The 13,575-nt window shown below is 41.9% G+C and overlaps 1 protein-coding gene across 1 annotated transcript in view; it reads right to left on the bottom strand.

The window, feature by feature from the left end:
- Positions 1-13,071, bottom strand: part of abcc8 (ATP-binding cassette, sub-family C (CFTR/MRP), member 8) — a gene marked incomplete at its 5' end in the record, with an annotated part of 72,372 nt that extends 59,301 nt beyond the window's left edge. Inside the window, 4 exons of the mRNA XM_084059993.1 lie at positions 2,300-2,421; positions 3,992-4,133; positions 7,324-7,486; positions 13,051-13,071. Coding sequence (XP_083916119.1) covers positions 2,300-2,421; positions 3,992-4,133; positions 7,324-7,486; positions 13,051-13,071 — 448 coding nt within the window. The remainder of the gene's footprint in view (positions 1-2,299; positions 2,422-3,991; positions 4,134-7,323; positions 7,487-13,050) is intronic.
- Between the last annotated feature and the right edge of the window lie 504 nt (positions 13,072-13,575).

Genomic DNA, 13,575 nt, shown 5'->3' on the forward strand with positions numbered 1-13,575 from the left:
GTGTGTGTGTGTGTGTCTGTCTGTCTGTCTGTCTGTCTGTCTGTCTGTCTCACCAGAGCTTATCTCGCAAACAGCTGGACCAATCAGCACCAAATTCCTTGTGCATACTTTCAGTAGGCTATACAGAAGTATAGCCTGACTTCCATTATAATGGAAGTCAATGGGGCCGTGATCACGCTGAAACCTTGCCTAAATTTGGAGTCATAAATCATAGATATGTAATGTACTGTAAACGACTGACGCCATAGAAGACTGCTGTCACAGTCTGGAACACATTGGAGCCACACCGTTTCTATGTGGATCCCAAGATCAAAATAACTGTTGATGTATTTTTATTATACTAGACCGGTGCGGTGCTCAACTCGGGAACGATGCAAATCGGGAATGCATGCAGTGGATTGTATTGTATTACTCCTCTTCTCCCTCATCTACCCTTCCTCTCTTTCCTCTAGTCCCCCCCCCCCCCCCACCTTATCCTGCTCCTTTCTTCTACTGTCCCTCCTATATCTATCCTGACATCAAACAAACACTTCAGATAAGGCCCACGGAATGGATACAGCTTTCAATACCTGCTGACAACTACTGAAAGATATCCAAAGCCGGTGGCTTCACTCTTAAAAGAAACTCGTAAAGGTCTTCTCAGAACAGTGACAGAACCTTTCTATCTGCTTGCTGGGAGAAAGCGTCCCAGGGAAGGGAAGTATAGCAGCCGCTCCCATCCAGAGCGACTTACAAGTGCAAGGTCAGAGTAAATGGCATGAACCAAAGTCAACAAACCACAGGGTAAATAGAGGGTAAGTGGAGTGAAGAAATCAATTAACTGCTTCAAAGAAACTAGGATACCAGGTCAACATCAAACCTGGCATCTGTCTGCACAACAAGTTATCTAAACAACATTCCGAGCACCAAGTAATATAGCACATCTGCATATTATCCTCATATCATCCACGTAATGACACCCGTGGGTCCTTATCTTCCATTCACAACCCCCTCCCCCCCATTCCAACCCCCAGGAGGTTGACTGCTCAAAGTCAAAGCCGACTCAGCAATGCGAGGGAGGGGGAACGAACATATGTGTTACACAGGGCAGCTAATGACGCATTAGGAAGGCATGAGAACTGTGATAGGAAGATAGGAGCAAACCATGTCTACAATCCAGGACTTACTTTAACGTTTAACCTTATTTTAACCAATCTGTATGGTAGAAACCCCATTTAGACCTGAAGCCGATTCTAAAATACCTTCTAAATCGTGACCTAAGTTTTCTGAAAAACATATTTATTTTATAAAAATAAATAAAAAAAAGAACGAAAAATGTTGCTATATATATAGCAACAGCTAATGTGACACAGAGGTGTTCCCGGCTTGAAAGGTATAACAATGTATAGGTGTTCCAAACTCTTCCATTGAGACATACTGTATAGACACTGGTGTCGGATATGACACTTATTGGTTGACAATGTTAAGAGAACAGTACACCAGAATGGACCCTAGATGCACCGTACATTATTATTGTAGTTCTGACATCATTGTAATTAACTCCCTTCGTCGGGAGAGGGAGACAACAGACATAAAACGTACTGATTGTAGCTTTAAACAACAAAACAAATGGGACGAAGATCAAAGTGATTAGTGACACGGCCTTGTGTGAGATCCATTTCACCACAGTTGGGTTCCATATGGATTTCTGGATGAATAGCATTGATTGACTTTAAATGGCACAACTCTGTTCTCAATAATATTGACCTGCGGTTATAATACAGTAGTTAGTTTGTTAACAATTGCAAGCTGTCAAACAGCAATGATTTGAAGAAACCAAATCACTTGTACGGAATAGATCTTTGGACACTATGCTTTTCATCAAAACACACAGGAGGAAAAAAGAGGGGGAACAAATATCCAATCACAGTGATGCGGTTACACTTAGCTATAATCAAATGCAAAACGATTCTTACCTGGACTTAACAAGATACAGCTGTGAACAGCAACATGCATTTTTCATGTGGTATGCAAACTAAGTCAAAGATCAATAAGAGAGACTACTCTGAACTGTGTTTTTTTGTTGTTGTTGTTGTTTTTACTAGCATATAATCATCTGTTTTAATTTATTGACAGTATTGTGGGTGACATTAGCTCAATAGCTGAAGTGACTTGAACGTCATCAGTTCAAATCCATAACTAGGGAAAGAAGGGTGGGGAAGGTGAATGAATAATTGCATATAAAACAAAATGAGTAAGTAAAAGGAGAAATTAAGTAAACATAATGATAAATAAGCTTGAAAGTTAAACCATACTGTACCTAATAGTAGTTTGGGGAAGTTTGAGGTCTCGATGTTATGATAGTAGACAATGGAAGTGATGGCAGCCATGAAGGCCAGTCCTGAGGGAAAGTACAGATGCAGGTGGAGGGACTGGGTGAACCTGCATGGACACAGAACAGGAAAAGGCTAGAGGGATAGAACAAGTAAATGGCTAATCAACCACATGTACACTAGCATTCCTAACATTCAGTGAAAATAGCCGATCTACAAGCTCACAGCGCATTACAACGCCACGCTTGTGAGCTCCCAGTTCGGCTATTTTCGGCAAGAGCCTCTGGCAGCTAAAGAGTTAACGGCTTTGAAGATGTCGTTATTTCCACTCCTGCTGCTGGCAGAAGGATTAACACTCAACACTTCTTTCAATTACCATGATATGCGTTTTTGTAAATTATGGTCCCATTCATTTTAAAATTGATGATAAAGTAGAGTATGCTTCTAGGGCTTCTACTGGTTCTACTGAGTGAAGACCGGCCCTTGCTGCCCTTAAAGCCAATCGTTTATGGTTTTTGGGACTGGAAATTGCAAGATGGTGGATTTGAAATAGCCCAAAAATATAGGCTCCAACGTTCCCTGTGTCTCCGGTCAGCTGAGAATAACGTTTAAAGGACCATACCGGTCCTTTAAACCTCTCTTCACTATTTTTGGTGAAGAGATTTAGTATAGAGGGAAAATAGGAGGTCACCATGTACTATAGACCCCTGGGGGAACCCGGCCAACAAACTATATAAGGTTCAAGTGGTTAAGGTTTGCACACACAAGAGAGTGCACACGACACGCACAAACACTTACTGTAACTGAATCAACACTGACAATTGTGAGGTCGACTCGACATGAAGTGCAGAGCAGATGAGAGCTCTTCTATTTAATTCACTGAAAAGGGTCAGTCAGTGTCTATTGCCTCCATAGTCTCCCATGACATTGTGTAACAGCCTGATGAGCATCAATCCAGAGAAATCACTGGATGTCACTGTTGTAAACATGGACTAATCCTTTATTTAATCAGGGTTAATCACACTGGGATTGCCTTCTGCTTCACGCACGCATTCTCACACACACAAACACACACACGCACGCACGGACGCACGCACGCACGCACGCACGCACGCACGCACGCACGCACGCACGCACGCACGCACGCACGCACGCACGCACGCACGCACGCACACACACACACACACACACACACACACACACACACACACACACACACACACACACACACACACACACACACACACACACACACACACACACACACACACACACACACACACACACACACACTCAGACTCAATCACTTCCTCACCTTTTCCTAACGGTCCGGGGGATTGAACCAGGAATCTTTAAGCTATTTAGGAGAATTTGTGAAAATAGCTGATCTACAAGCTCACAATGCTTCACAGCACGTTGTGAGCTTGTCTACGTGCTATTTTAGAAAAATTCTAAAACATTGGCCTGTAACAACATGCCTGTGAAAGTGATTAAATGTCCCTAAAATTTATATTTTTTATAACGATTAAAGAGAGATGTGAGAGTTCATAGCATCAAAAACAACATGGTCCTCCATGGAAGGGCCATTCAACCGGCTGACCCCAACCTGAACCCTAATCATGAAGATGTTCATTGGAGGATGTCAGACCAACCGTACAGTATATCTTTGTTACACATACCCATCGGATACGATGCCCTCTGCAATCTCACACACGAGGATGAAGAGCAGGACGAAGGTGAGGAGCCAGCGGAGGTTGTGACCCGGAAAGTGGAGCCAGGTGCTGTGATGGATGTGGACCTTGGAGCTCTGGCTGCCCCAGCCTAACGCACAACACAGGAGATAATAAAAACAAACATTAAACAAGCACCTCAGGATGGATTTCACTCTAAAGCCAGCATCATACTCAGTTGTTGTTTGCAGTCTGAAATATTCCAATTGATGAGGGACTCATCAAATCTTTCAGCACTTCAGACTTGAGTTTCAGTTGACTCACTATTTGGTGCAATTCTGGGGTGAAAATTCAATTAAAAAAAAATACGGTGGCCTATTATAGAGCTCTATGGTGGACTCCGGTCAACTATGTATACAGGTTTTAAATGGTTTAAACAGTAGATTTACACTTGAATTATGCAAATGGTCTGCATTTCTGTAGCACCTTTTTCCAAAGCACTTCACAATGTGTATTACATTCACACACCAACAGTGGAGCAAGCAAAGCCCCAACCAGCCCATGGGGAGCAGTTAATGCTGGGTTTAGAGGATGCTTCAACACAAAAGGGGAGCCAAGGATTGTACAAGACGGCAGCTCTACCTCCTGAGTCACTGCCGCTCCATGTGGTTGTCCTTCAGAACAGATTGGAATCCGCACCCCATGCTACCAGTGCGACCTTGAACATTGTGAACTGGATCTTACGATTCATGATACAGTATGTAGACTAAATGGGTCACCTCGTGGAAGCTGCTTTGAACTATGTATTGTTAATCACTTTTAACACTTTGCCAAAGGACTGGCAGACAAGGCTATAATATTGCATCAAATCGCTGGCTCGAATTCACTGAATTGATGAATAAACTGTACACCTTGTTTGTCCTTTCCTAGCTTTTGCAGATACAATTCGTTACGATCCAATACAATAGAATACAATAAAATACAATAAAATACGATATGACTGGATTAGCTCATTCTCTCTCTCTCACTCACACACACACACACAGACACACAGACACAGACACGCACGCGCACGCGCGCACACACACACACACACACACACACACACACACACACACACACACACACACACACACACACACACACACACACACACACACACACACACACACACACACACACACACACACACACACACACACGTCTATGATCACAGTGTGTGTGTGATCACAGACACAGTGTGTGTCTCTCAGAGAGAGAGAGAGAGAGAGAGAGAGAGAGAGAGAGAGAGAGAGAGAGAGAGAGAGAGAGAGAGAGAGAGAGCGAGAGAGAGAGAGAGAGCGAGAGAGAGAGAGAGAGAAAATCTAGTCATGGCAGTATGGTTTATTCTAATCTACTTTAAATACAGTTCACACCACTTGTTCTAATAATGATCTGATGATGTTCTAATAGTGATCATCTAGAGTTTGGCAAGACAACACAACACAAGAGTATGTTGCTTTATATTGTGTTGCATTGTATTGTATTGTATTGCATTGTGGGTGGGTAACAACATTATGTCTTAATAAGTAGGATTCCTCTATGTACATATCCCACGCTATATAAAAACATCTCTAGCAAAATAGCAAATATTTGCAAGAAACTAGTCACATTCATATCAGAAAGCCTTTCCAGATTTGTCAGGTGTTTGAAATCTTAGACTGCGTCAAGTTGAACAGTAAAGCTTCCACAACCTCGCGGTCTATTTTTGGTGACAAAGGTCTTGGAGAAACAAGTATAGCACAAGGTGACAGGGTGACTGATGTGAAGATATGTTGTCTGAGAAAAATCACACTCACACCAATGAATTAGTCTTACCTACAGCCAAAGAATCCTATACTTTTATCAGTCATTCCTGTGGCAAAGTGTGTCTGTTCTGCTGTTATTGTGTACAGGTGCATATCGTCTCTGTTGGGTGGAAACCTCATGTCCAAAACAGTTACTTTTCAGGATTGAAATGAAAAAATAGCGAAAGTAGCTTTGTGCCGCATTTTGAGTAATTTGTCATAATTTGTCCCTTTCTTATATTGGGAGTCTTGTTCTTCCATATTAACCCTCTCCACATGCACTCATACAACATGACTGTGATACGACCATGGTGACTGCTGTGTAGCTACAGACATCTACTGTAACTGGTTTCAAACAGGCACACGTGCTGACTCAAACACACACACACACACACACACACACACACACACACACACACACACACACACACACACACACACACACACACACACACACACACACACACACACACACACACACACACACACACACAGAGTGTGAGTATAATGAATCAAGGACACAGAGCCACTAGGCTGCAGTGATAAAGAGCGGCAGCTCTCTCACACACTGATGATGACACTAATGGAATGGCCAGCAGCCAGGTTGTGTAACATAACACCTACACGATGGCTCTAGAAACTGTTTCCAGCAGAAAGGTTACATTTGTTCATAAAGAATAAAATACTGACTTAATAACTTCTTCACACACCATAGGGGCTCGGGGAACATGTCCTTCTGCCCTATCCCACGGTGTACCAACGGAATCAGATTTCTAATGGTTTTATCTTACGGAACACATGTATGCAAGTGGGTTAGAAGCGCTCTACTCAAAAACCAGAGTGGATTGCATGATAAGACAAGATCACTTGTCAAAGAAAAGGACATAATATAATGCATTTTAACCACTTAAACCCTCTATACTTAATAAACGAATACTTAGTTATCTGGAGTCGACTCTGTACTTCTTTTTTACCTCTATAGCCTTCCAAATGACTTTGCTGAAAGTAGCCGATGTACAAGCGGACGTGTCACATTGCAATGTGTTGAAGCTTGTAGATCATCCATGTTCTGCAAATGTTCCCCCCAGAATAGGGATGCCCAGGTTAAAGTGTTTTAATATTCTTGCATCTTTATAGCCACCATTGTAAATTATTCAGTTATCCTCCTGTAAATAATACAGAGTTATGTATTTTTACCCTGTTTCTTTGAGTAGGTCACAAAAAGTAAAAGGTACAAAAAGCAGACATAATCATAAAAACATTGTGCAGGGCACACTTGTTTCTAAATGCATCCATCTCATGTCAGACCCTCGTGCTGTTGAGGTGTCACCTCGTTCCTCATCCAGTGAATGTGTGAGGTATTCATGTGTGTGTGTGTGTGTGTGTGTGTGTGTGTGTGTGTGTGTGTGTGTGTGTGTGTGTGTGTGTGTGTGTGTGTGTGTGTGTGTGTGTGTGTACTCTCAGATAAGGGGTGTGGTGTACCACGGGATCTCACCTCACCACCACAACACTCACCAATGAAGAGGATGGGGAAGGTGATGAAGAGGAGGAAGACATGCGGCACGACGTTGATCGCGTCCAGGAAGCAGCCATTGTTCAGGACCCCCCGGTCTACTTTGTACGCCACGGAGTTGTTCTCACTCCCGCAGAAAGCCAAGGACATGGTGGAGCTGGGACTCTGCAGGGAGTGGGGGAGGGGGGGGGTAAACCGGGGCGAGAGGACGAGGAAATAAACGAGGAAGAGGAGTGGGGACAAAGAGAAAGATGAAAGAGCTCTCAGAGCATGTTTGGTAGGAGTGCAACACAGCGGGCGTCCCTGTTAGTTCCAAAGTGACCCCTTTCTCCTTGCTGTTACATCCTGCTTCCCAGTGTCAGATCCAAGGAGCGGAGAGGAGAGGAGACCGAGAGAGAGAGAGAGAGAGAGAGAGAGAGAGAGAGAGAGAGAGAGAGAGAGAGAGAGAGAGAGAGAGAGGCAGAGAGGCAGTCACAGTCCAGAGAGGGGGAAGCACCGGCTCTCTTTTGTCCTTGTTGGTCTAAGAAGCTTTCCCGCGCAGAATGGTGATAATTGCCTGCATGGCGTCTCCCTCCAGTCCACAGTCAACATCCTCTATAACCAGAGCTAACTTGCACAGCTCCGCTGGAACGCGCGCAGCGAACATACTCGCTTGCATGTTCAGCTCACACACGCTCACACTGGTGCCTCAAATATGACACATAGATATGACTAGAGAGGTATGCTGCCTGCGGTGCACCTGCTGTTCCTATCTTTGCCAAAGGGATTCCAGAGTCACAGCCTCAGGAGGCAGGCTGCATGCGAAAGTGGCAGCCTGCTAGAAGGCGCAATGGGTGCTCTCTACGTAGGCAAGTGTGTGTGGGGAGGCGGTTATTTGTATCAGAGCGGGAGAAGGAAGGAGAGAGAGAGAGAGAGAGAGAGAGAGAGAGAGAGAGAGAGAGAGAGATAGAGAGAGAGAGAGAGAGAGAGAGACTATGAGGAAGCGAGAGGGGAGCTCCAGTGATGCCAACGTCACAACGGTATGTGGATCATGTACAAGCTCTCCGATCTCAATCTTTTCAGTCCTGTTACAAAGCCCTTTGGATGAGGAAAAGCACAATGTTGGCTGAATAATTAGGCTGCCCACATGAAGAAAACATACTGACATCAAATATTCATGAAATGGGAATGCTGCGAGGCACCAGTGTGCTGAGAAATTGTCAGCATTCACAGCATTCTCATTTCGTGTAAGAATGCTGTGTTGTGAGGGTGGTCTTAGGGGAAAATAGCTGTAAATGACAGAGCATATGACCTACTATCTTTCTGTCAAAACAGACATGGAATGGCCATTATTTGGTGGTTACGGTGATTTCTGTTGTAGCCTAATCCTAAACCCTGTTTAGCTCGTACTGACCTTCATACAGAGCATCACGTGATGCCAGAGAGAGAGGTCATTTTATTACTTTTAATGTAATAAGCAATTTACATCCATGATGATTTACATGATCTTGTGGTATGCTAGGATCATACACCCATTGTACATTAAAATGACTTCTACCATAATCTAACTATCCTGAACTTGACATGAAAAGTCCAGGGAGTCCTTTGATTTCAACCTAGAATGATCAATGTCCGTGTTGCCCCGGGTTTATTAACCGCTTAATCCGTATATTTCGTAATTTGAAAATGTTTTAAATTATATTTTTGACTTGCCTAAAATAGGGAGAGCAGTGGGAAAGTGATTTAGGGTTGTTGTGACGTAGGGTTGGTCCCAGCATAAAAAACCCACAAAAAAACATACCCTGTACACATGGGACCCAACACAAATTATTTTCCCTCTACTTACTCTTCACTGAAAATAGACAATGTTGCAACGCGTTGTGAGCTTGTACATCTGCTATTTTAGCCAAAAGATTATGACATTTCCAGCATAGGGTTCACGTGGTTAAGTAGGTTCTGCAGGGGAAGATATACTGCTCTGTGAAAGGTCAAAGGTGGTTTCAATATGAGTGACCGCACACAGCAGAATGTCTAGACGTGTCCACGTGATCTCTCATCTCAATACCCGAGCCGAGGAGAACCCGACACCCCCAAATCAGCCCACTAACTTCCTGTCCCACGCTGAATACCTCCCTGTGTGGGAAGTTGGGAACATGTGAGAAACCATGCTTACACTATGGGGACACAGTGTAAAGGAAGTTACACCTGGAGGACTGGGCATAAGTTGCACTTATCCAAATCTGTTAATAAAAAGGACACAAACATATGAAACACAAATAAAAGTAATCTTGTAGAATAATCTCAAATAAACATATAATGCTAGGCTGGTTTTTAGGGCAGTTAGGATTCAATAGATCATTAGAATGCATCTCTCTCTCTCTCTCTCTCTCTCTCTCTCTCTCTCTAGGCCAGTGGTTCTCAACCAGTGGTCCGGGGACCACCAGTGGTCCTTGAGGGGGTTCCAGGTGGTCCCCAGCTAAAAGATGGAGAGTTGGTAACCAAATGGACCCTTATAGATCTTTAACTCTTGAGAGTGTAAAATGACCTTACAAGTCCATTTGGTTTCATTTTACGCTCTCAAGAGTTAAATCATTGTTAATCATCTGCATTACTTAATTAAAGAATTGTTATTTTGATCAACGTTTGCCTGTTATCTCTCCTATGGTACCACAGTGACATCAATACAGAATGGAATTGTGGACAAAATCGTATCCAACAATAACAAAATATTCAAAGTTTTGGGTCTGAGAGGCTAAATCTCATCAAACGGTAGTCTGTGGTTCAAATGCCGAATACACAATGGACCTTGATATGAAAAGGGTTGAAAACCACTGCTCTAAGCAGATTATTTTCAAAATGCCTGCATCAATGTAACACACACTTACCTCTAAATATATGGTACAAATTGTTCATGGGAAATTATTATTATATATCATTTCAAGGTACACTGTTCAGATTAACGAAATGGGCCATGCCATAGCTGACCGGATAGTACGTTGACAACATAATTGCAATATGCCCAGTTGGAGTACGGTCACAGACCTGTGTTGCATGTTATTCTGCCTCAGCTCTCTGACACTCTACAGTCTCCTCTCTAAATAAATGTATTATTAATATTTAATATTACCATTGCTTAGAAGCCTAAATCTACGATTTCCTCCGTTCATTTGACAGGGGATATTTTGAAACATCACTGTACAATTTTAAAAAGGAAGCCAGAGGACACGCTGCATTTAGACAGAACCTCAGATGAACCATGTGAAGCATCTCTGTGTGGAATGAGAGAGAGAGAGTACTCTGGAGCAGTACTGACCACTTCCTATCATTATTAATACACACAGCTGCTGTAACCAGTAGTGAGCTCTGACCAGGGACTGAGTCCTTAACCCATTAAAACCGGGAACGCATCTCTGTGTAACCACTTAAACCATTATTTTATACTTTTTTTATGCACCGAGTGCCGCACTATGAGCTTGTAGATCTGCTTTATTTTTTTCTCTTTCTTTTTCATTCGTACAAATCTTTAAATATATATATTTTTAACACAAATCTTGCTTCTGGGGGATTTTGAAATACATATCATTTTGTCATTTTTTTTTTTACATTTGTAGAATCCCCAGAAGCAAAGATTTGAGTTACAAATCGCTTATTCGATATTCAAAGATTTGCTAAAAATGTCACGCTTTTTCAAAAAATATCAGATCTACAAGCTCATAGCGTGGCACTTGGTGCTGTGCTATGAGCTAAAAAATGATAGATGCTTTCCCTGTCTTAATGGGTTAAGGGAGCTTCAGGTCAATTCAACTCAATTCCTAATCCTTTGACAGAATAACAAATGATTGAAAAGGTTCCAACTATACTTAACCACCTAAATGCGATATACTGTACTTCTTTGACCAGTAACAGGGCCCCGTCCTTTTTTCCGTCTACACCAAATCTCTTAATAGCTGATCTACAAGCTCACAATGCATCATCTTGCAATGCGTTGTGAGCTTGTGAAGATCTGCTATTTTTGCCAAATACAGAGGCTAGGGTTCATGTGGTTAACAGTATACTGTACTGTGCAACTTGTGTGGAGAGCTCTCAAGCTGAATATGATGACTACTGTAGCGCATAACCACAAACCCAGATATATGCCATATGTGGCTCCCTGATGATGTAGAACATTAGTGTGTAATGTTACACACTACTGCACTACTGCTACTGTAGGACAATAGTGAGGGTCAGAGGTGAAGGGAACCACATGTCTGCACACTATGCTGTATGCTCTCTCGCTCTCGCTCACTCACACACACACACACACACACACACACACACACACACACACGCATTGCAGATTGGCAGAATGTGCCAACAGTCTGCCGATTTCACGATTTATGACCGTATTTGAGCACACTGCACACATTTCGCTGTTGTAAATATCTGCTAATGGACATTAGGATCAACCTTGTATGTCACTGGGAAGATTTGTAGACTGGTAGACTAACAGAACCAGATATATGCTACACATTCTTTCAAATTCAAAATAACCCTTCAATATAGCTAATATAGGCAGTATCTAGTAGGTTAACTACACTTCAGTAGTTGGGAACCTACTACTTTCAGAATGATGTAGCTTTTAAGTTTTTTATTTCACCATGTAGCTGGGTAGCTTGACAAAAGCTAAATCATTTACATTCTCAGTGGCACATGAACATAAAATAGCACAACAGATGAGTTTTGAGTGCAGTTTGTCCATTACATCAAAGAGAGAATTCCCCATCTCCATCCATTTGTAACTTATTCAATCATAACATGTCCTCAGCCACATTAACATAATTTACGAGGACCACTGCAGGAAATAGGCAGTTTTATTTGGTGTCATCCTTGCTGTTTATTGTATATACTTTACATCTACATTTACCAAATAACAAAATCAATCAATTAATCAAACAATCAATCAATTGCAAGGTATAATGTAACTTCAATGTAACTAGCTATACATTTACCTATTAACTTGTAGTATAGATTTGTATTTTGAAGGAGAGCTTTGTAGGCTACTGTAGCTCAGTTTGATGAAAAGTAGCAACGTAGCTTAGTTAGCTAAATATTTAACATCACTTGACCAACATTGTTTGAAACATGAAAGTCATAGGAAAACATAACTACAGTAAATATTGGGCAACAATTCCGAACAAATTAAGTGAGTACCAGCAGTGGTGTAAAGTAACTAAGTTCAAGTACTCAAGTACTGTACTTAAGTACATATTTGAGGATTTTTTACTTCACTGTAGTATTTCCATGTTTCTATTCTTTTACTTCTACTCCACTACATCTCAAAGGCAAATATTATACTTTAATTCCACTACAATTATTTGAAAACTTTAGTTACTAGTTACTTTGTACATTTTGATAATCATTACAAAACATACATTAACCACTTCAGTCCCATAAACATTTCGGCCATTTGAAAATAGTTAATCTACAAGCTCACATTGTGTCACAATGGGCATTGTGAGCTTGTAGATCTGCTATTTTCAAAAGATTTTATACATGTTATACATTTGAATTGAAAACTTGTGAAATGGGGACATTCTGCATAATGAGTACTTTAAGTACATTTTGATACCAATACTTTAGTACTTTTACTCAAGTAAATTGTGATTACCTGACTTTTACTTCTAACAGAGTATTTCTACATTGATTGATTGATACTTTACTTAAGTAAAACATTTAAATAGTTTTCCAACACTGTCCACATGAGCACTTACCGGTTTGTACCGTGCGCCCATCTGGTTTCAGCCACCCTCACAGACTCCAAGACAGATCTTGACAGTAGGCTAAAGTGTAAAAAAAAAATAACTTCAAACTGAGCGGACAAGAGCTAAAACGTCTAAGACATTGTGCGACACGTGGTGTCTCACTTTCTCACTCTCCAAATAAACGAACGTGTGGACCGACGTCAAACTCGAAGTGAAAACAAAACACTGTCAAAACTCTAATCTCACGAGTGCATCTGACTCCTCACGTTCCTCGTTGTGGTTGTGAGAATCCATCACGTAGGCAAATAAAGACTAGGGCTGGAGGCTGAGACAGTGGAGCTGTCTATGGTGCTGAAACCCATGGGAGCAACGAGGGGGAGGAGAGGAGAGGCTACCCTCTGACATGAGCTGAATGATGACGATGGCCGTAGTAAGTGACTACAAACACGCTCCACGCGACGCTTACACTGTCAATGGACTGTAGTCACGTACAGTCCATTGACGTACATTGACAAGTACATTTACTCAAGTACT

Source organism: Gymnoscopelus microlampas (assembly GCF_963454915.1).
Source record: "Gymnoscopelus microlampas genome assembly, chromosome: 6".
Lineage (NCBI taxonomy): Eukaryota > Metazoa > Chordata > Actinopteri > Myctophiformes > Myctophidae > Gymnoscopelus > Gymnoscopelus microlampas.